The sequence below is a fragment of the Stigmatopora nigra genome, chromosome 22 (assembly GCF_051989575.1).
Source record: "Stigmatopora nigra isolate UIUO_SnigA chromosome 22, RoL_Snig_1.1, whole genome shotgun sequence".
Classification (NCBI taxonomy): Eukaryota; Metazoa; Chordata; class Actinopteri; order Syngnathiformes; family Syngnathidae; genus Stigmatopora; species Stigmatopora nigra.
This window is the reverse complement of record NC_135529.1, coordinates 6830377-6853238: the sequence shown is the minus strand read 5'-3', so window position 1 is coordinate 6853238 and position 22862 is coordinate 6830377. Positions and strand designations below refer to the sequence as shown.

The 22862-nt window shown below is 37.2% G+C and overlaps 4 protein-coding genes across 6 annotated transcripts; all 4 read right to left on the bottom strand.

The window, feature by feature from the left end:
- Window positions 1–95: 95 nt before the first annotated feature.
- LOC144215921 (dipeptidyl peptidase 2-like) lies at window positions 96–5030 on the bottom strand. Its single transcript, XM_077745135.1, has 13 exons — window positions 4880–5030; window positions 4221–4344; window positions 3992–4131; window positions 3657–3820; window positions 3404–3539; window positions 3061–3142; window positions 2777–2943; window positions 2100–2160; window positions 1747–1865; window positions 1464–1620; window positions 1249–1313; window positions 1118–1188; window positions 96–1046 (listed from the first exon to the last, which is right to left on the bottom strand). The coding sequence occupies exons 1-13, from the start codon at window positions 4940–4942 to the stop codon at window positions 935–937; spliced, it is 1461 nt and encodes a 486-aa protein (XP_077601261.1). The 5' UTR covers window positions 4943–5030; the 3' UTR covers window positions 96–934.
- Window positions 5031–5355: 325 nt separating this feature from the next.
- Window positions 5356–12704, bottom strand: LOC144215909 (histone-lysine N-methyltransferase EHMT1-like). Of its 3 annotated transcripts, none has more exons than XM_077745124.1 (22): window positions 12009–12114; window positions 11551–11759; window positions 11201–11283; window positions 10840–11026; window positions 10597–10733; window positions 10220–10363; window positions 9785–10023; window positions 9619–9684; window positions 9454–9542; window positions 9250–9356; window positions 8750–8872; window positions 8384–8485; window positions 8160–8264; window positions 7796–7950; window positions 7500–7658; window positions 7184–7328; window positions 6966–7043; window positions 6742–6857; window positions 6532–6618; window positions 6377–6455; window positions 5986–6161; window positions 5356–5852 (listed from the first exon to the last, which is right to left on the bottom strand). In XM_077745124.1, exons 1-22 carry the CDS (start codon window positions 12017–12019, stop codon window positions 5762–5764), a joined length of 2688 nt encoding a protein of 895 aa, XP_077601250.1. In that variant the 5' UTR covers window positions 12020–12114; the 3' UTR covers window positions 5356–5761. The 3 variants fall into 3 exon arrangements, with proteins under 3 accessions (XP_077601250.1, XP_077601248.1, XP_077601249.1); XM_077745122.1 differs by having other exon boundaries at window positions 5357–5852; window positions 11551–11656; window positions 12009–12704; XM_077745123.1 differs by having other exon boundaries at window positions 5357–5852; window positions 9619–9681; window positions 11551–11656; window positions 12009–12704.
- Window positions 12705–12996: 292 nt separating this feature from the next.
- On the bottom strand, window positions 12997–17369 carry LOC144215919 (arrestin domain-containing protein 1-like). Its single transcript, XM_077745134.1, has 8 exons — window positions 16853–17369; window positions 15765–15875; window positions 15572–15622; window positions 15294–15448; window positions 15007–15189; window positions 14456–14632; window positions 13703–14219; window positions 12997–13466 (listed from the first exon to the last, which is right to left on the bottom strand). Exons 1-8 carry the CDS (start codon window positions 17079–17081, stop codon window positions 13429–13431), a joined length of 1461 nt encoding a protein of 486 aa, XP_077601260.1. The 5' UTR covers window positions 17082–17369; the 3' UTR covers window positions 12997–13428.
- A 1032-nt stretch (window positions 17370–18401) lies between these two features.
- LOC144215914 (negative elongation factor B-like) lies at window positions 18402–22578 on the bottom strand. The gene is made up of 13 exons (XM_077745129.1): window positions 22358–22578; window positions 21739–21899; window positions 21562–21661; window positions 21118–21348; window positions 20853–21038; window positions 20641–20753; window positions 20458–20560; window positions 20147–20242; window positions 19916–20058; window positions 19535–19641; window positions 19212–19353; window positions 18941–19049; window positions 18402–18825 (listed from the first exon to the last, which is right to left on the bottom strand). Exons 1-13 carry the CDS (start codon window positions 22469–22471, stop codon window positions 18667–18669), a joined length of 1764 nt encoding a protein of 587 aa, XP_077601255.1. The 5' UTR covers window positions 22472–22578; the 3' UTR covers window positions 18402–18666.
- Window positions 22579–22862: the final 284 nt, after the last annotated feature.

Genomic DNA, 22862 nt, shown 5'->3' with positions numbered 1-22862 from the left:
TTTAATCGTGATGTTTTGTTGCCGCTGCCATGGTTACGATCTTTTAACGTTGCGTCGCCACTATATAGAATTGGGACAAAAGAATGACATTTGGGAAGGAACAAGGAAGGAAACTTTATCTACTAAATCAGCTGGGATTGTCTACATATCAACGTCATTTTAGAGCAGAGATTTATTTAATAACAATTAATAAATTCTGTGTTACTCTGTTACTCTAATTCTATTAGTTACTCTGCTGCAAGTAACTAGTTTTGCGTTTGGTAATTGTAATGTAAAGTCCAAATATATTGAAATCAAAGAATAAACTAGCCTGAGTCATTTAATGACATGAAACAAATTTTAAAAATCATTCTTAGTGTACTGAACTTGTTGAGGTTCTAAGATGAACATAATTAGGTTGGAAGATAAAAATGAATAATGAAATAAATGACAATCACATCAAGTGGGCTCCCAAACAATCACTTTTCAGCCTAAAATCTTATCTCCCAAAGAATCACTTTTCAGCCTAAAATCTTATCTCCCAAAGAATCACTTTTCAGTCTAAAAATCTGCTCTAATCTCCAAAAAAAAATCACTTTCATGATATAAATAACTCATTGAGCCACAAACATTGCATCATCAAAGAGAAGAAAAAGAACACAGTCACTTTGGATTAATCAGTCATTTGCCGGAGATAATTCAGTCAATATAAATCATTCAGCCCAACATGTTTTGAGAACACGACCCATTGGTTCTATGGTTACTGGTGTATGTATAATACACCATATCTAGTCGATGAAAATACTAGGGTTTGACTCCACCTTGATTTTTTCATTCTTAAGTAGCCAGCAGTGATTTTATGAATATGCAAATTAAAAAAAAAACTGAACATCAATCAACAGAAAATGTCAGTGGACGTAAGAAATGTCTCCAAACCAGCAAAACCTTGAGAACATTAAGACAACTGTCCTATTTTGGTTCTCTCCTCCTCCACCCATTGTTTGATGAGGTTTGCTTCAGTGATCCTAGCTTTGATTACTGATGCTGGATCAGCATCATTGGATCCTCTGGAAAATCATTTTCAAAAATGACGATATGAATATTTCAATATGGCATCAAAACAGGCAGCTTCCAATACCTTAAGTCAAGATGATGGGCTCCCCCAGCAATATTGATGGCTATCAATGATGAACTCAAAGACTTCCGTACCTTCAAGAAAACAAACAGATTTAAAGCATTGTCTTTACAACCCACATTTAAACCACTTACCCCTCCATTTGCCCATGGGTCAAGATCACCATTGGAGAAAATAATGTTGCTGGCTCTAGAAAGGGCTGAAGAAAAAGCTGTATTAAATGTTTATAGGCATATTGTACAAATAGAGTGTATCTGAGTACTGTTCGGTGAATGAAATTCAAGAGGTTATTTAGGTGTCATACCACTGAATGCTAAATAAGATGAATGCATATTTTGAAGACACTCACCATCTCCCCAGAACTGAATTTTTAGCCAGTCTGGTCGGGGAATCACACCCCAGCGTTTGGAGCAGTACTCCAGGCGTGCTTTCTCAGTAAAAGTCATTGAAGGAAACATGTCTGTGACATTGTTACTCTCAAAGCAGAGATTTATTTCCGTACATGCCTGAAACACAGATGGATGTGGAGAACTACTGTGTCATCTTAACAAAATGATATTTTTAATGACGTGGACAGCTCATCTAATTGTTATCCTAATGAAAATGTTGTAAATAGAGTGATTGTATAATACCTGATAGTCCCAGGCCATGCTGTTAAAGCCTAGTCCACAACCAGTGGGATCAGCACACTCCACATACAAAGTGTATGCGTCAAAACAAGTCAGTAAACCAGTTGAGTTGTAAAAAATTGCTGTAAAGTAAAACAAAGGTCTGAACAACCTCAGTTGAAACCAGATTTTGACATTGATTCATTAAAAAGACACACTTTTCAAGCTCGCACAACAAGCTTGTTTGAAAAGAACTACGTCATCTGCCAATTGCAACAAATAATGATTCAAACTTGAGGAAATGACCAATTGTTCCGCTGTTATCTCATTTGATTTATTTTCCATGATGTTACACAAAGAAGCATTGGTGGACGTACCTGCAGTATCTCTGAGATTAGCAAGCAGATCTGATCCACGTAGCATTATTTCACAACCAACCTGACAAATTAAGAATACATATATATAAAACACATTCACTGCATTATATAAATGTAAATGTCAGTGGAAAAAATCTTCTTATTCTTCTTTAAATGCCATGTTTTTTGGAATACTATAATATATCAAAAAAAATAATAATAATAAATATAAAGTTTATATTTAAAAACAAAAAAACAAATGAAAAAATAAATAAATGATGAATAAAATAACATAAAATATAAAAATTCAGACCATGTTGTATACTAATTTAATTTTCCTTTTTGTGACATTTATCTGTAAAGGTAATAGGATATAAAATTACCCCTATTTTTTAGATCAAGGTTAATTGATTGTGCAAGTGTACAACTCTTGTTTTAATTTGGCTCTAAATTAAGCAATCACATTCAAACTCCTTATATGGACGTCACAAAACAAACACCTGCAACCATTCACAGTTATTATAAGTCAGGCCAAATGAAGTTCAGGTGGATCTAGTAGGCTTTTTTTCTGATATTCCATTAGAAATTGCACATTTCAGAGGTTTTGCATTTTTTCCCTCCCAGGATAGGCAAATTAATGAATTTGTCATACAATAGCATTAAACCCTAAGACAATATGAAACAATGTCCAACCCTACCTTGACAGGATTGGCAGGCAGGCTGCCCATGAAATGAGTGCTGTATGGATAATCTAACATGGCCATCATTGTGAAGGCGTTCCTCAGCAAACCATTTAGCTGATGGATGTCCTGCGCAGATGACGGAGGCTTACACAGTTTGAGGACGGACTGAATTGTACTGTAATCTGAAAAGTTTCAGAGAAATTGCATGTTTATTATTACATTAGTAAGATTACATGATAGAAAAATGAAAGTGAACTATTTTTATTTGAATGGGCAAGGGACAAAATTGCACATTTTACCTTGCATTTCACCTAACTCTTTCAGCTGATAAAATGCTCCTTTTACAGCAGAACTGCATTCTGGGGAAATATTCTCAAAATCCTATTGGGGTCAAATAAAGCAAAAAGGCTTTTAAATCTCGACATTTACTGTACAAACCTAAAATGATCACTGGATTCATATTTTCTTGGATTATTATGAATCCTAAATGAATACGGAAAGAAAATTATCCACCCAATAATACTGCCCTGAAAATGGGATACAATAATTTTGGAAGTAAACTTAATATAAGAACGTGCAAAGAATACTAGGTTATTCTTAATAATTCTACACACAATTCTCAATAAAACCTATTCAACTTACAGTAGTGACATCCCTAAAAAACTGTCTAGGGTCACCAAGCCCGGCAGTTGAAAAGATGGGAGCACTAGCAGCAAGAGCACCAGCCACCAGATTTGGATATTTTATTCTCATATAAACTGACAGCATTCCGCCATAACTGAAGAGAATCATGAGACAAATGCAGGTTAAATTTTGAGATTACAAGGGATCTGAAAAACTCAAGGTAAATAAAAAATTGTTCTGAAGATCAATGACGATGTTAGGCTAATCTTACCTCCCACCAAAAACAATGACAGGGCAATCTGTGGCTGCCATCTCATGTTTCAACACACTGATGATGATGGCGTAATCGGCAATTGCCTGTTCCACTGTCAACAGTCCAATCTGTGGTATGTTGAAGGAGTCATTGCCAAAAGGAGTAGACTTGCCATAGTACCTCTGTAAGAAGAAAAACAAATGTAAGCCAATCAAAAAAACATCTAGTCAAAAAAATGACTTTATACTTTTGATTTGTCTGATTCTCTGTATGGTCTCAATGGAAAATTCCAGTAAGATATGTTGGCTTTGTTCCGCTTTCGCAACAAAGAAAACAATGTAACATTTGCTTACATGTTCAGCAAATATGACTAAGGCGTGCTGCTGAGCGGCCAATTCCATCAAAAATCCAGAGTTAAGGGCAAATTCCCAGATGTCCCCTTCGTTGCCAGTGTAGAAGAAAATTGGACCGTACCCAATTTTCCAGTATTCATCTGTATAGGGGAAATCAAGACATATATCAACAACTAATAATTCTTGGCTTATTGAAATATATATAACAGAATATTGGTCAAATGATCACCTGTGATTAGGTAACGCTGAAGGAATGTTCCATTCCCCATGGAATTGAAATTGAAATGGTCCAGGGTCTGGATGAAATACTTTTCTTTGAAACTGGGTTGTGTCTTTAATTTATGTGCTCCTGTCTACAAAATAATAATAATAATAATAAATTCACAATAATAACAATAGTCTTAATCAGATGGTTTTTTTTTACAATGATGGTCTGGCAAAAACAATGTAAAGGTACCATTACCTTTTTGGGACAAACTGTATAAGATTAGAATAAGCATGGCTGATAATGAATTTAAAAAAAAAAACTTATTTCATTTATATTATTTCTGCATTCAGTGTCAAAAAGTGGGCGTTCCAAAACTGATAAGACATTTTAGAAAGTAAATAATTTTAAAAAACTAAAATCAAGTTATCTTTTTTTAATCTATGAAGTGTTCTGCAAACGTGTTTTTTATTTGTTACTATTTGTACCAATGTTGGTAGGATTTGTCTAATTTCTTAAAAGAACGAATTGTTTTTTTAAATTGGAAAGTCGCCCCTGCCAATATGGCCACCACGAATGCACATTCGCTAGCTGAGCTTGCTGCAGCGTCCCTATCACGGATCTAACTTTGCAAGGAAAAACAAATCAATTTAGGACAAAAACAAACGTTCAACATGTATTACCTTGACCTGACAATGTGACAGGGCGTGTAAATTCATCATTAGTGCTATTAAAGCTAACTTCATGTTTGCTACGGATGATCCAGCATTCAGGAAAATAGAAAGACTGCGTCCGCATGTGTTTGATTAACATTTCGTCGCAAGTGAAGACGCCTCTCTGCATTCTGATTGGCTTCTGACAGAAGATGGGTGGGTCTAAAGTCTCCAGAAATGAGATGAGTGTTCCTCCTTCTATTTAGTTATTTAGTTATTTAAACTTTTGTACATTTGACAAGTAGACATTTGTGGTTACTTTTTAAAGACGTAATTATTATACACAGTACCTTCCAATTTAAAATGAAATAAATATGGTTGTAACAAGGTCATTAAAAAGTAATAAATACAAATATCTAGAAAATCCTTTTGTGCAAATATAATTTATCAAGAAACAACATAAGATTGTTTGCAAAGGACATAACTTTACCATTAAAGTTTAAAATGCTGCAGCTAAGACTTATAGATAAATATTGATGGCATGCTTTTATTTTATGGAAGTGGTGACATTATTGATGGAGACAGTGACAAATAACAGTGACTTTTTAATTCATGTCAGAAGTCATGGACCTGGTGCACATACAAATAGAAATAAACCCATTTGGATATATAACCATCAGATTTTGTGAATACTTTTAAAACAGATTTAAGTATACAAGCATTTATCCCATTGTCGATTAATCTCTATGCATATGTTGCCGGGACCAATCACATCTAATACAGCATATACTGATCAAATACATACCAGAATGTGTAAACCAAAATGTGTCTAAAAGCTTAAACGTAACAGATAAATGTTATTTACAAAGATAAGTGAGTCAGTGTCACTATACCACAACGTGTTATTAAATTTTATCTTTCAGAGTAGCGACACATGGGTGAACCACATTCGCAGCTCATGTATTTGCTCTTCACCATCCAGTAGTGATCACCGTAGTCAAACCTGATGAAGAGATGTCATGATTTGTTGATTTCAATTATGCTTATATGAAAAAAAAAAACTCTAAATTGCAAACACGCATTATTCTACCTAAATAAATCCAGTCCTGAGTTAAATAGACTGAAATAGCACTTACCCGATCTGATTGCCAGCTTTAATAGTTTTGTTGGAGAAAAAAGCAATCCTTGGGAAGCGCATATCCTGGTGCATGGTGAATACCTTCACGGCTAACAGGTTGGGCTCACAAAGATGGTTAATGAAGCGGCCAATGTTGCCAAAAAGCCTCGCGTCAATGCAATGTACGTCATCTACCTGCATAGGAAGAACATAATAACAAATATTGGATGAATGGATGGAAATTTCAAAGATATATTTACTGCATATGCAGTGCTTTGCGGATGAGTTTCTGGTGAAACTAAGGGCTGTGCTGGACAGTCTATGCATGCATCAAAGAACTCTTAAAATACTTCAAATGGTCATAAGGAAAGGAATTGTGGAGATGAAAAGGGGAACAAGGGTCAACCAACCTTATCGTTAAGAGTAAAGAGGAAAGAGTCATTCTCTCTATTGTTAGCTTCAGTGTCAGTGATGATCTCTCCAATATACCTTGATAAAATGGAAAGGAAAATGCCTTTAAATACTGTACATGTTGTAAAGTATACTATCTATTCATTTTCCTCACTCGCAAATAAATGTTCCTTTGGGGACATCTTGCATGACTCTCACTCCCCAGCCCATTTTCATTGTTCTGAAAAGCTGGAGTTGCACTCTAGTAACAAAACGGTACAGAAAAAAAGTTCTCAGACCACTTTTATTTTGATATTATCTGGGTGACTTCACATGCAAAATATGGGAAATAAATAAAATAGACTAGTGTTTCCGATTGCCTTACCTCAATCCATTTTGAACAACGCGATTCTTGCAGGTTCTCCAGCATAGGCAGGCATGGTTACACTCAAAGAGCACTGGGGGATTCTGCTGACAGAAATCCGACAGCAGGCACCCCTCCTGCATACAGTATATGTAGAAGTTGTTGTTTAAATTGCTATGGATGCTATAATCAGTGGAGAATGTTGCACGTGTAGACACTGTAACTTTTTCTTATGTTATACTTACACTATCATACCAACATTGTAGACTAAGCTGACCACATGTGCAAGTACTGGATGAACAGTCATCTGTGCAACTACAATGCTAATTGGGGAGGAAAAATCAGGATATACAAATAATTAAATTGTATATCTGCTCAAACTGCAGATATGTATATGAGCCACATCCAAATTCAGGGCTGTTTTCTATTGTTTCTTTTTCTTTTTAAACGGGTGAAATTTTACCTGCAGGTGAGTTATGTCGCTATCAATGTTAACAGGGGAAGTGACACAGTTATCTGGTATGTATTTAAAGTTTCCGGGATATGCCTTGTCGTCAACACCATTAACACAGCTTATGGGAACGACCTCATAACCTCGAGAAATGTCCCTATAAGAGAAAAGGTTACAATGTAAAAATATAGGATGGCAATCACATATCACTTGCATTACATTGGAAATTACATTGCATAAGCCCTATTTAAATGTTGTACATAATTAATCGTTTACTTGTTTTTTGTAGACTTATTATATAATCCAACATTTAAACACAATTGCCTACCTTACGAGCAACTGCTCCTCAGCATCCCCCTTGGTATCTTTCAGCTTTGTGCTCGAGTTAAGGGTCATCCATACCTTTGAGCCATTGACGCAACAGTCCAAAGCGGTTTGTCCGTCCCTGTTCTTCTGATTCATATTAACTCCGTTGGACAAAAACAACCTGCAATTTAAATTGTAATCTAAGAACTCCACATATGGATGAATCTCAAACCCCAAAGTACTAATTTTCTGGTAAAACTGAAAATCTCTCTTGGGTTTTTGATGCATATTCAAATAAAGCGATAAAGGTATACTCACTTGACACACTCTAGGTGGTTTTCTCTGGCAGCCACATGAATTGGCAGGTCCCCATGAACATTGACAGAATTTTGGTCACACTTGGCATCCAACAGAGCCTGGGTGATGTCAGCACACCCCGATAAAGCTGCCCAATGCAGGCATACATTCTGTTCCTGTAAAGTGGGATAGATTTTAATCACATCTCTCACATCTATAGGACTAAAGATAATAATACAAATTGAGGCCTGAAGTCACAACAACAAAATTCAAACACAAATTCCAAATTTTTCAAAGTTTTGACACACTTCACATTGCAAAATTTCTATGATTTAACGTTTTAACTCCCAAATTCGAATGATGTTTCACATATGTCTGAAATGACCTTGTCTCTGATGTTGACATCCGTCCCTTTGGTCAGCAACAGGTAGAACACGTCCCTGCGTTTGTACTCGATTGCCCAAGTAATGGGAGTCCATCCACCAACATCCTGCTCAAGCACAAGTTACACTTCTTATGTTACACTAATAAGACATAGGCAGTGTGGCCAAGGGTAGAAACAGCTGAATATTTAAGGTATTTACAGTAGGTCCCCATTGAATGTAGTACCTGACAGTTGATGTACTTGGATGACTTGGAGAGCAGATGTTGAACAATGTCACAATGTCCAAGTTTAGACGCCAAATGCAAACAGGTAAAGCCCATTGAATCCTTATGTGGAGATACAATATCCATCAAACAAACATTGGACAACAAAAGATATTTGAAGAATTGGACCAATTCATAGAAAATGCCAGCAAGTCAATCCAACTGTAGTTGTATGTGTATCAGTATTTTTGTTTATTGAATGTATTAATACCATTTTTTTGTCGTCGTCGTCTTACTCTTGCAACAGGCCACAAAATATTAACGTGGCTTGAGATAAAAATGATCTTAACGGCCATAATGTGTTAATATGTACGTCTAAGAGCATACCTTGTGGTTAACAGCAGCCCCAGCCATTATCAGGTATTTTACAGTCCCTAAATGATTATTTTCACAAGCTGCCAGTAGAGGTGTTCTCTGCTCTTCATCCAACATCTCCAAATTGGCTCCAGCCTGTAAACACACAAGTCGTAAAATGAACATATATAGGCTGACGGGCTGTATGAAAAAAAAAAATGGTTGAATTATGCACATTTTAAACTGTAAATCAGTAGTTTGTAGATTGCCTGAAAGAAAAAAATGCCACTTCTACAAGTTATTCTTGCTTTTTTTTTTGTTTGGATAGATAGCATCACATGAGTAGCAAAGTACACAGCTCAAAGGGTAAGGACATTTTTATTTGGTTCCTTTCAAGATAGAAGATTGAATCAATCATATGCAGTCCTAGTTCTTTGCATCGAGACAGCTAGGGCACTAAAATACCAAGAGCTTAAATGGCTTATAGTAGTTTGGCTTTTACAAACTTGGAAAGCATAGAAACTTTGCCTCACCTGGATAAGCATATGGCAAATTTCCTCGTGCCCTTCCGCAGCAGCCGCGTGTAGCGGCGTTCGTTTGTTTTGGACATCCATGAGAAAGTTGGGGTCCTTTCCATCAACTGCAGTAGACAAAATTCGGAAATAACCATATGCTACTAAAACACTGTTAAATCAAATCTGCTCATAAAATAAAGAACAAATAAACATTGGACGTACCCAAGAGGCGAATGACCCTCTGGAGCTCTCCTTCCTTTGCAGAAATGTACAGTTGTTTAGTGGTGAAATTGACTTTTGTTGGTTTCAAACTACAAAAAATGTGAGACGGAATAAATGACACGTCAGTGTTTCCAAAACGATGAAATCCTACAAGTGTAAACTTACTTTTCATCATCTAGTCCCGTCAGTATATTGTCTAATGATTCATTAGGACTTCTGGCTGCAGTACTGCTGTAGCAATTGAAGAAATCCACACATTGTTATAATGCCTATTGTACTTTCTAATTGTGTATGAGATGATTAAAACGTGAGCATGCACAATGTCATTTACTCTCTGCTCCTTTGGGGTTCACTTGTCTTTTTAGCCCGGAGTATCTGTGTGGTGGGTTTTGGCTGGGAAGTAGGAAGTGATGGCGAAGAGGGCGGGGGTGAGGGCACTGTGACTTCTTTGACCCCACTGGCATCTTCTCCGCAGTGTGGGCAAAACCTGCGATCTTTCAAAATGGAGGCACAGCCCTTGTGAAAGCGGTGGGAAATGTTGCTATAAGGCTGACACTCCATGAAGGTACCCTGAGGGGAAATCCAGAAAAGCAACTTTAGAAACGATGTCAAATGATTTCAGAGCATTATTTCAGGCCAACTAACGATGCTCTGCAAATGTGATTTTCATATGACATATTGTTTTTGTTCTTGAAGGATCTTGCCATAGTTGTTATTGAAGAAGGGAGGCAGAAGTATTATGTGTGATTTTTAGGATTCTACTCACCGCAGAACAGAAGATTCCGCAGCCTGGGCAGCATTGATGTTTAACCATGCTGGCCCTGTGTTTCTCACACAGAACCTGCATATGGACTACATTAGAAGGTCTCATCCTTTCATACTTAATCACATGATTTTGGCAACGATTCAACTGAAAAGACAAAACAAGGTGACGCCAATGAGTGTATGTCATACATAAAAATAAGTATAAATTCTCCTACATGATTAAAAATGAAGTCAAATGTTTCAAAGGTTTAATTACTGGATTTTTGTTAATGTTAGCCGCACCTGACTATAAAACACACCCAGCGAATTTTACGGGAAAATTATTTGTTCGTAAATAAACTAAATTTGTGTCAGAATCTCTCATTTGTGCCTTTTTACCATTCCATCAGTGCTCTCCATGGCCATACAGGTCTGGTCGTTTTCGGAAAATCTGTCTCCACAGGATGGTGTCTCCATACGACAACAACACAACGGTAACTCCTCGTCCAAGTCCGATTCAGTCACTTCAGAGAGTGCTGGTCAAAATACAAGACAATGGATGACATCTGCATATGTGTACAAAAGCTTTACAGTGATACATTGCAAGATGAATATGGGGAGTCTGTGCAATGTCCCATTTACCCGTTGATTGTGGTAAAAGTAGGTCATCCTGAACTTTTAGGTCAATACAGTCTAAATTCAGCTCTGTGTATTCAACATGGCTTGGTTCTCCAGATTGTTCATCTTTGAAAAATTCACTTCTCATAACTGAAGTTTCTTCACATTTTGTAGTAGCAGGAATAATCCCATCCACGCCGATATTTGTCACCTGCAAAAATTGAAATGCAAATACAATTTCCACAAAGCAAAAATGGTAAAATAAGTTCAATGAATAAGATGAGTCATTTGATGGATCACACTTCATTGACTGAACACTGCAGTGCAGTTTCTACATTTGATAATAACCTACTTTACATTTTATAATATTTATCCTCATGCTTACTTTTTCCAGTTGTTTCAGTGGCTTGGTCTTCTTTTTTGGGACAAAGTTGTACAGTCCCATCTTCCTTTTCTTCCTTTTCACAGCTATAAAAAGAAATCATATATATATATATCAATTGTTACAGAGTAAAAATACTGTTAACATATTAGCTACCAGGATTGTAGATGATATGGTCTAAAATGGGGTAGAAATGGTAGATTTAAAAAATTACCTATAAAACATGTTTTGATACAATACAAATACAATAATACAAGGTAATAATGCATGTATCACAAATGTAAATGACGACTGTGAATTTTGTCAAATATAAAATACGGTTTCACACAAATCACCAAATTATGAAGGAATACCTGAGTGAGTTTTAGTCGAGGTGAAGGATACGCTCTTTTCATCATCATCTACACAACCAGAAGTGTCCATTTCTTCTAGTTCCAATTTTGCTTTACTCTTAGTGGGCTTGACAGAGAAAAACAACAGCAAATGTAGATTGGTGGTCGAGTGGTTAGCGCATCGGCCCCACAGTTCTGAGATCAAGTGTTCAATCCCACGTCGGAGCTGCCTGTGTAGAATTTGAAGGTTCTCCCTGGCCTTGCATGGCTTTTCTCTGGGTACTCCAGTTTCCTCCCAGATCCCCAAAAATGCACAACAGGCTAATTGGACACACTAAATTGCCCCTAGGTATGGGTATGTGGGTGTGCATGATTGTCAGTCTCTGATTGGCTGGCCACCAATTTAGGGTGGCCCCCCACCACTGGCCCGAAGTCAGCTGAGATAGTCTCCAGCACCCCGCAAATGAGTATTTTCTTACCTCGCATTCATGTGCACATGCTTTTTCAATCGATGTGGACTGCTTATTTTTTAAATCGTGTGTTGGGTCGTCTGTTTCTCCGATGGAGATGGATGATGCCGCAACAACTCCTTCCTTCTGTCCAAGTTGAGCATTCAATAGATCTGATGGGTCAGGTGATCCGGAGCTTTTGGGTGGAGGGCCAGAAGGTCGGGGGCTACGGTTCCATCTCAATCCCACGTCATTTACTATGTGAAAAGGAGTCGCTTTCACTCTTGAACTGTCATTCTGCTTCAGTCGACTTCTCACGCTTGTCCCTAAAGTATTTAAGAGTCCCACTTCTGATCCTGGACCCTCTTTAGCTCCCTTGTGGTCCATGAGTCTCCTGATGAAATACTGGTCACTTAAAATCAAGTATATTGTACTAGATTTTAAAGCAGTGTATCCGGCGCACTGAAAACTATTGTTGACATTCGATCGGGCTTTGTTCCTGCAGGTTTGGAAAAGTTGACCGAGTCACTCAAATTCAAGCGAAACCACCATAAGCAGTGGCATATCTTAGAGAATCAAACTTTTAAGAGCTGTTAAAAAGGGGGGAAAGCATGCCATCACGCTCTTCGCCTCGAAATGTGAAGTTTAGGAGGATGCGAGGATGGTGTTGTTAAATTACAAGTGCAGTTGTTAGACTTGCACTTCTTCGTTTGGATTTCCGGGGGATTGCACACATTGTGCACATTGCTGCCTGCTGCTGGTTACAAATGAACGCAACAGAACCTAACCAAAAACTACAACGTAGTAATGATACTTCATATGGCCAAAAAGTTTCATTTTAATATCATCAGAGCATGAGAGGCATCTAAAATTACGTTTTCTTTTAGAGTCAGATGGTCTCCCTAGAATATATACTAGTTTCAGCTAGAACCTTGATAAGGTATGTTGTTTTGGGGTTTATAAGTAGTAGTACATTTGAGAGGATAATATAAATACTGTAAATGAATTAAAAATGTGAGGCTTTTTGTAGGATTTTTTTTATTGGGTTAGTAAAATTCTAAGTCAAAACATTCGTTATTTAAAATGATCATTAAACTTTTCAACACTATTAAATCTACAGAGTGGACTGTTTCAAAATTTAAAAATAAAAATACAGTAGATTAGGAAAACATTCTTCTGCTAAATTCTAATAAAGTAATTAGAAATCTGTTCAACAACAGATATATTTAACAAGTCAAGCTCTTCCCAACAAAAACAAACCAACTCACCTTTAGTATTACTATTGAAAAATATATTAAAGGAATCCTGAGCTATTCTAATTTAAAATAAATGTACGCAGATGAAAAAAACTACTAAGTAGACTTGGAATAGGAGCTAATTTTTAAGAAAACTAATCCACTTAATTGTAAGCATATATTCCACCATGATGTCATCATCCTTGTACACTTATTCATGTGTTGCAGCTCTCGTCATAGGAAGGTGGAGCCTCTGAAAAACAATCATAATCAGCCAATTAGTAAAACTCATTATGGTTTATCCCATTATTCGATACCTTTGACCTAATTGTAACAACCATTTAATAATCATGTTTCACAAACCTAGAGAAGGAATGAAAACAATCAAAACAATTATTCCGTAACCTTAATTGTGACCTTTGAATACCAAAATGAGTACCAAAATGTATGATCTGTGCGCTCAGCCTGAAAGAAATCCCGCCAACTCACCTTGTGGGAATTCTGTGCTCCTGTAGTCCGGAGGCAAGGAAAGTGGAGTTAACGCTGGGAAAGCAGTGTTCACATTGGAATAAGAAGTTGGAGTCCTCGTGGAAGCACTATGCGGAGTTCCTTCTGGGTTCGCGCCTGAGCGGTTCTGATGGCGGTTGGGGAAGGAGTGGCCAGGAGCATAACTAAATCCGGTTGGTGACAATTGGGAGTGCCGCTTGTTGGTGAAGCTCCCATCCGCCCGTCTCCCACCCTCGGCTGCTGGTTGGCATCCAGCCAATGTAACGTTTGGATTGTCAGAGTGTGAAAGTCTGGCGCGAGGAGCGGCGCGCGGAGTCGGTTTCGGGGCGGTGAGAGGTGGAGACGATGCGGGGGCAGAAGCTATCACGGGTGGCGTGTTTTCAACATTTGCAGAAGATAGAGAAGCTTCGTTTTGCGATGGTTGAAACCTCCTGTCCAAAGAGATATTCCCAATGTGGAGTGGTAATGTCAAAACGACTTGTGGAGACTTTAGGCTGACCTGGGCATCGAGAGATGAAGGGATTAGACATTTAAATGTATTGATCAATATCCCAATTCTCCCCAATGTACTTACTAGTAGCTAAATTATATTTAAGGCAAGCATGGGAATGTAAACTGTGACATGGGTCATTCAAAAGAATCAACCCATTTTTTGACATATTGCTACTGTTCCCAATCATATATATGGATTGAGTCAGTGACCATTTGAATCACGTGGGAGACAAGTTTTCTTACTTTTACGTAGTATTCGACCTTGATGAGGTCGCAACCAGCAAGATTGGACTGTGGCAGAGGAGGAACAATGATCTGCTCCTTCCACGCAAGCTCTTTGCCAGCTTTAACTCGACCACCTTCCAATTCTGCAATAGCCCTCAAGTCATGGATGGGTTTTTTTGTATGATATGTTACTCTCTGAAACAGAAGAACACATTGATTTATAGCCACAACTCATTGCAATGAACAATACACATGTTTCTTTTGATTTGGTAGTCCAACTGACAGAACATTATGTTCCTAAGACATTCTAGTTCTTGACTCAGCAACCTGAATAAGTCTTTAATTTTGTTCCAACTGTTTCAGCAACAACATTTCATCGGTCTTGTGACATCCTTTTCCTGCAAGATTGTTGGTCTGTTGTAATTTCATTTTCTCTCCTTAAAAACTTTCAGATTATTAGTTGGAAATCTAATCGTTAGCCTTTTTTTTTTGTTTCAGGGGCTTTTAGAATGTGTCGTTTTCTGACTCACGAAGTTCATTACCTCCAACAAATGTAAAAGAATCTTTACCTGTACCAAGGCAGCACTAATGTTGCCTGTACTCTTTTCAGATTTATTGTGGACAATCGCCGAAAGTTGAATAATCTGGCCTGGTATGTAACCCTTCTTGTCAGTCTGAGCTTTCAGCATCACGATGCCCGTTTTTAATAACATGTAGGTGAACTCCTGGACCACTGAGGATGAACATGGACCCTGGGTACAGATAGACAATTTCAGTCAGCAGTGATAGGAATGAGAGCCAAGGTGGACCGACCTATACATTGGTCCGTTTTAGGCAAATACAGTTCATGGCTCACCCATATTTCTGGAATTTTGTTTAAGTTCAGGGCATCCAACAAGAAGAAGGCTTTCTCTGTACTGTAGTCTTTGCAGAAGCGTGGTGTGTCAATGAAAGCTCTTATTCTGTATACTATGCTACCATAGTTGCCCCTAAATGATGTTGGAGTCGAGCCTGGAAGAAAAACATGTTTAAATGGGTATTGTGCTTACAGATAATTGTATTCATATCAGCAGTAACTTCAACCGAGTACAACAAAAAAATTAAAATGGCCAATTAAATTTCCATAGAACGTACCAGGTATAAGAAACTTGAAGGGAAATGTGTGACTTCCTGGTTTCAGAGTACCTGAGGAGGGAAACAAAGAGGTGAAGGAGACAAAGGCATCCCAAATGACAGAAACTCAAAGTTATAAATGCAGTAATGTCTTTTGTCCAAGATGTTTGGACTGAAAAATCCACTAATAGCAATGTCAACATAAACTTTGTACCTATATCTGCAACAGAAACTGTGTTGTTGAAGTATTGTTCCTCCAGCGTCCATGCTGTTTCATTGAGTTTATTGGTGATGCCACAGAAACCATTGCAGTTCACTCTGATAGCTGTAAATGGCAATAAACATCTTTGTGTGTTTACAGGATATACGGAAATAAATAAGTTAGGGATTATATCTGAATCACAGTGTCCTCTATAGCCACCCTTTAGATAAATGTTTCAGGAAAATGTTTACATTCCTTCGACTTTAAATACATTTTATTTATTGGCAAAGGCTTGGAACCCCAATTTATGAATGACATGATTATGTCTTTAAAAGGGAACAATAGCACACAACTTCTCATAACTGAGTTTTGTGAACATGTCTGTGTGCGTTATTCAAAATTTACAAATAATGACTGTGGAGATTATTTTTGAACACAATGCCCTGCAGTATTGTATCTATTGAAGTAAAACTGAGCATGTTTATTTAGTTTTATTCATTTATTTACAGAATGAAGTTGCTGACTAAACGAACTCCTCCCACGTTGCTATTAATTCCAACACAAACCTTTAATTATTGATCACGCACACTTTTAAACATGCATATAATGATGGTTGTTGGTGTTAATGGTTTTCCATCCATTTTCTATCATGCATATAATCATGAAATAGAAAATTAATTTGCATACAATAATGGCAATTCCTTCTCCAAAATAAGGTAACCCATCTACATACTCATTCACTGGTATCATAATTCAAAACACCATTAGGTATAAAAGTATATCAATTACGTTATTGAATATTCTCCTGAAGAACAGAATATTAAAAAAAAACTCATTACACTCAATAATGCTATTTATTAATTATAACTAATCTCTTTATCCCTGAAGCAGAACTCGAACACCTTCAAATACTAAAGATTAATACGTCGTTTTCTAAATATACTAATATGTTCACTAACGATTCAAAATAAACAACCAAATCAATTCCAACAAATGTTGGTTTCACTTCCTTGTTTGGCGACTCCATTTTTCCCCCCTTGTTGTAGATAAGAGCAAGATGAAACCAAGTACATACATATGATCTTTTACCTGACTCTTACCTTTACATTGTAGCTTTTGCCCCACCTTGATAGCCACAGTTCCCGAAATGGACTCGCCGGGGCTATAAAACTCCTTAGTGCTGTCGAATTTGAGCTCAAAAGAGTCAATTTTGCCCATATTTGTGGCGAAAACGGCTCGAACTAAACTGCGAGCGTCACCTGTGTGATCCAACCACTTCCAAACACGCCCCTTAGCACACATAACCACATTCTCAAGGTGGTGGCTCATGGCTGTCACCACCAAAATACTTCACTTTTTCCACCCTGCCCCAATACATAAAATACAATTTTTTTTCCACTGTTTGCTCACCATACAAGGGAGTTGAAAATTTAACAAACCAGCAAGAAGTTTTATTTATCGGGCGGTCGTTGAGTGGGGAATAATTGTTACTTGCCCGTCTTGGTTCTTTTTCTTGTCGCTAGAGGGCGACATTAACATTTAAAAGCCAAGTTTTATTCGAACTAAAATAGCTACTAGATTATTAATAGTCCTTTCGAGCATTTTCTTTTTCATTTTTGAAAAGGTGACTTGGAACTTTTTTGTTGTTGCTATTGTTCGTACGTAGGTTTGATTGTGACACGTAGAAATGAAAGAGAATGGCGTTGTCCTTTCTTTTGTGGTCAGTGACACCACTTGTCACTCGTGTTTGGGCTTTATTTGTGGCGTAAAGAACTAAATAATTATAGGTATAACTCTTTATAAGGCCAGGGTCTATTTTTAGGAAAATAATATATTTTTTTAAAAATAGCACATTTCATACACTGTCGTGGACATCACCTGTTGAGTCATAAAAGACACAATATAAGCATTTGCCAGATAGTTTCTGCCTTTATGACCCAAAATGAGATTTCCAGATGTAAACATTTAGCCTCAATTATATAAGTATTAATATTAGTGATAAATATGTCATTAGTAATGAATATAATTCATGTAAATATGAATCACTGTTGACATATTTTATATAGAGGTAATGAGTAAAAACAAATACACTGGGTATGCCAATATCACACTAAAGTGATTTTTTTTTAAATTTTATAGTATTTAAATCAGTATTGACAACAAAATACATTGTGCTAATGCTCAACTTTCAGTGCAATAGTTGTCCATTCATTTTGACTGGGAGGGTGGCAGCAATTAAAATTAAATGTGTCCATAATTGTCACAGTCTATAGTGTTATGGAAACAATGAGAACCTATGAAGCTGCATAGAAATGGTCTTATCTTGAAAACATTTTGAACTGCAGTTAAGACTAAACAGCATGAAGAAACACAAATTGGAGACCTGGGAAACTGGAGTGACAGGTATCCACAATTCAAATGCAGATATCTGTAATTTACACAATAGGTGAATTGCAGATGTCGTCCTCACACAAAAACATCAAAAGATGGTTTTCATTGAAACTGCCAGAATACAAGGGTACCCAGTGTTTAGCATTGCCTTAAGTTATTTCTTCCAAAGTTGAATCCCAATGTCACATAAATACATGATTGATACTTATGTAATGAGTTTAGTGCAGTGATCACCCTCTAAAGAAAAAATACTCAAAATTTCTTTTAATTTATTCATGATTTTTTATTTTTTTGCACTGATGACTACTGAAACACAAAAATACATCGTTCTGGTTTCACACTTGAGTACAAAAATATTGACAATGAAAAGAATGACGTCAAAAGCTGGAAAACCAACAGAAACATTCATAGGAAGAAATCTCTATAGAAATGTTTATACAAATAAACAACCAGGCTCATGTTTGTAAGGACTACATGTAGCTATATTTACAGTCAGCCTCAATTCAAATGCATCCATTGGATCTCAGATAGGTGTAGTTGGGGTGGAGGCTGTGGTGGGAACATTTACAGGGTGCAGGCTGAGATCCATGGATGGAGTTTCCTCAGGCACTGGAGGACTCTTCTTCTGGGCTTCTATTTTCTCTAGGAGTTGGCTGTGTAGTTCCTTCACAGGATCACTGCTCTGTATTTTTTTCCATAACAAAACCAATGATTAAGCCAAGCTCAAACTGCCTGTTATACAAGTCAAACTTGGGCTACAATGTCTACCAGAAATTGACTGAAAATGTAAGCCAAACCTGTTTAGGTGGTTCCAAAGTTTTGACCAAAGTTTCCATATGTGATGGCAAAACCTTGTGATGGAGATGCAGTAGCATACGTAGAATGTGTCTGTGGACGTTTTCTTTACTGTAGAAATATAAGCATAAAAAAATAAAAATACAGTAATACAGGGTCAAAGGTCGAGAAACTTCTGCTAATTTTAGTGCTATAGGATCAGGTAACAAATGATTATTGCTAGTGTTTAATGGGGGAAAGCTCTGGTAAAGTCTAGGGTTAAAAAGGGCAAACCTGGAAAAAGTAGTCAATAGGAAGGCATCAAAAACGACTGAACAAAATTCTTCTCCTCCAAACTCGTCCGAGAGCAGCGTGAGGTGTCCCGTCAGCAAATGCAGGAAAATGTCACCAAAAGCCATATCGTTGTAGGTCTCCACTAAAGAAAAAACAGACAGATAATTTTATAATACCCTGTACAATTTAATTGAATTAAAGACAAATGGTTTTATAGCTTATAGTTTTTAACTGATCTTAATACCTTCAAGTAAGTACAAAATCAATTCAAAATGTTATGCACCCTCTTTCACTGTTTTTAAGAAAACATGGTGGATTCTCACCGAGGGCAGGCAGTAACCTTTGTAAGGCATTCTTGTTTCTCAGCTTGGCGATGTGAAGGATGTAATAGAGGCCCATTTCACAGGCCACTCTATTCTCTTGCAGGTATCTAAGGCAGAATCACCAGAGAATGATTGCATAATTGATTCATCATTTTTCAAGCTAAGTACAGGTACAAATAAGTATCTGATCTACTACAGAAAGTGCACTTTTGTAGTTGTTTACCCTTTTAAAAAAAATCAAAATCAATTGCCGGTGGAAAACACAAAAAATTAGTGTATAACTCTAAATACGTTCATGAGCAACTGAGTATTTTTCATTAACTTACTGAATAATTGTATTTTGTAGGTGAATCAAATTTCTCTTCACCTCTAAAATTTTACCTAGTAAAGGCATCTGGTAAAGTGGTAGGATAGGAAAGTGAGGTCTTCTCTTCACTGGGAAGTTTCTGGTCAACAGTGAAAGTATGGTCATCCACAACTACAGACATCATGGCAGGGAGAAAGCGGGTCATGAGCTCCAAATCCTGAGTTAACAGTACAAAAAAAAAAAACTATCAGATTTTTTTTTAAAGGCAAGAATTGTGCAACATGTGAGACAACAATTGCAAATACCAAACGAGGTTCTTTGAACACTTGACTGTCAATCATATCCCACGCTCCTTGACCAAGAGAGAGCATCCTCAGAAGCAACATCAGATCAGAGCTATCCTGATGACAAAATGACATCCTTAAGTTATACTAATTGAAATCAAGTTCATCACAAGTTCCATATTTATCATTTCTTTCAAAACAGACATTTCTTTCATTTAAAACTGCTCTGATTTTAATGAAGGTTGGCAAAAGAATGAAATGCTTAATCCCTCAACTCAAGCTCATTATTCATAGCGGGTGAAATTTGGCTAATTGAAGAACAGCTGGCTCACCCTCGGTAGAGCATCCTGACTAAGAAGCTCTTGCAGGTTCCTCATGATTGTCAGCACCAGAGTGTTGGATGCAAATGGGTCACAGAGGATCATAGATAGGTCCCTAAAAGTATAGGTCGCTATCAATTTATATCCAAAAGAAAGAAAAAAGGTGCTTAGCCATGTCCGCTATTTTTTTTTTACCCAAGTACTTCTTCTTGACCCTTCTTGACCCCATCTAAGAACCCTTGCAACTCTCTTGCACGTTTTCCATCCACAAACTTCTCCCGAATGCAGGCATCTAAACACCATGTGAACTGTGGCAAATAAAAAAGTTAAACAATTAAAAGAAATATACTTTGACCTAAGTTGCAGCATCTCCCTGTCCTCTTGTTAAGAGAGAAATCTCTTTGTACCTTGTGGCAGGGGTCAACGGAACAGATTTCACTGATGTCCAAGTCATGAAGAGACATTAGCAGTTCTGCTCTAAGAGTACAGTAGTGGACATTTCGAGTCCGTAGGAACAGTGTTCGCAAAAACTGCAAAACCATATCATAAAGCTTTACATTCTTCCCAATCATCTGGGTTAGCTTCAGGACCACCTACAATGCACACATGAAAAGAAAACAATAAAACAGCTGTGTTGGATATTGATTTCATGTAATGTGACAATTTACATACCTCGCCTTGACGTCGCAATTTTGGAGATGGGCTGAAGAAATTATGTAGAATAGAGAGATCGCTGCTGAATAGAGCTGCTTCTTTTTCCACAATATACTGCTTCAGGAGAGGTGAAACCTCATCCCCAAATAGGGCCTGGTTGTCCTGCCAGATTTGCCTTTTCACCTCCACAGCACACACTTTGTAAAGCTCCTTGTCTGCCATGACCATCTTCAGTTTCTTTTCAGGTACCTGGAGGTGTTCACAGTTAGTGAGATGATGCTTTTTTTTCAAGCATCGGGGTTATGGTAGTAATGTACATAATACTATCTTTTTAATTGATTTTAACTGTGTAGACTATTAGTGGTCATCTTCCCAGTTAAAATGAATGGAGATCATCTTGCCTATTTTTTATTGATCACACATTTCCATGCTATTAATACTCAACATGGTGCAAACACAGACCTTGGGTAAATGTTTTAGCACTTGCATCACCACTGGTTGAATGGATGGCATTTTGACTAGTGGAAAGCTTTTCTCCAGTAACTCTTCAAGCTTCCCATATCTGCAGATATATGAAAAATAAACACATCATGGCAGATATGTTCATAATTTCATCTAAGCTCCCCAAATTCCTCCTACCTGTCCTCTTCTTTGCCTTCAGCAATAGTAGCCACTCGCTCCAGTAACTTTTCACGAAGTTCATCAAAGACGGATTGATGAAACTCCAATCGGGGTGTTCCGTGTAGATCCAGGAAGGGAAGGGCAGACTGGAGAGTTGGCAACAAGATGCCATTTTCCATCTACAGTCATAAGAGCATTTATTTGAGTTATTGAAGTTATTTTTTTAGATAAATCTAACAATTACTCTATTTATAGAAGCATAATTTACAATGGGGCGTGTCTTGCCTAGAACATCAGTGAGACTCATCATAACGAGGTCCGCGCAGCAGATAGTGTAAATATGATTGTTGTTACATAGTCTTAAAAATGAGCACACCCCAGTACTTTGTGTATTGAATAATTATGGAATAAATAGGCTTAATTCATAATTAAATTCCAATTGTTTGCTGTGTGCACATATCCTTTTTTCCAAGGCATATTACAACAAACCAAACAGCGAGCAAGTCGGTCAGTTTATCTTACTATACACTGGGCGATATATAATTCGAAACTGGCATACATTTATTAACACGATTAGCTTCACTTCTTTTTATAATCTAAAATAAATGTTATTGACTCCCTGTGAAAGACTCGTTACCTGAAATTGATCAATGGCTTTCAGTGGCTCGGTGCAGTTGGTGAGAGTTTCTTTCAGATCCTCGCCGTTCGAAATCCCGAGCTCAGGTAAACCCCCAAACATTTTTGTTTCCATTTATACATCGATTTTAGAATTCTAAATGAGAAGAACCCTGTATCACAGTTTTTGAGAACCAAAGGTTTCCGCCTATCAGGTCGTTCGTGGTTACTTCTTTAACAGTTCGTCAGAAACTAATAGGAAATGATGGTTCCGCCATATGTATGTGTGTCATTGTTTTCAAATTTTCATGGAAAACAAAAACAATCTCCATCACGTTTAAAAAATCTAGAAATTTGAATTTCTTGAAAATAAAATAAGAGTCAATTAAGAATCAAATTGAACCCCCAAAGTGTAATTGCCGAGTGTGGGTGACCTCAGACAAAGAATAGGGAGGCCAACTATTGAATCCAATTTAAAAACTAACCAGATGTTAGGTTAATTATTTACATTTGTATAATTTTTTTTT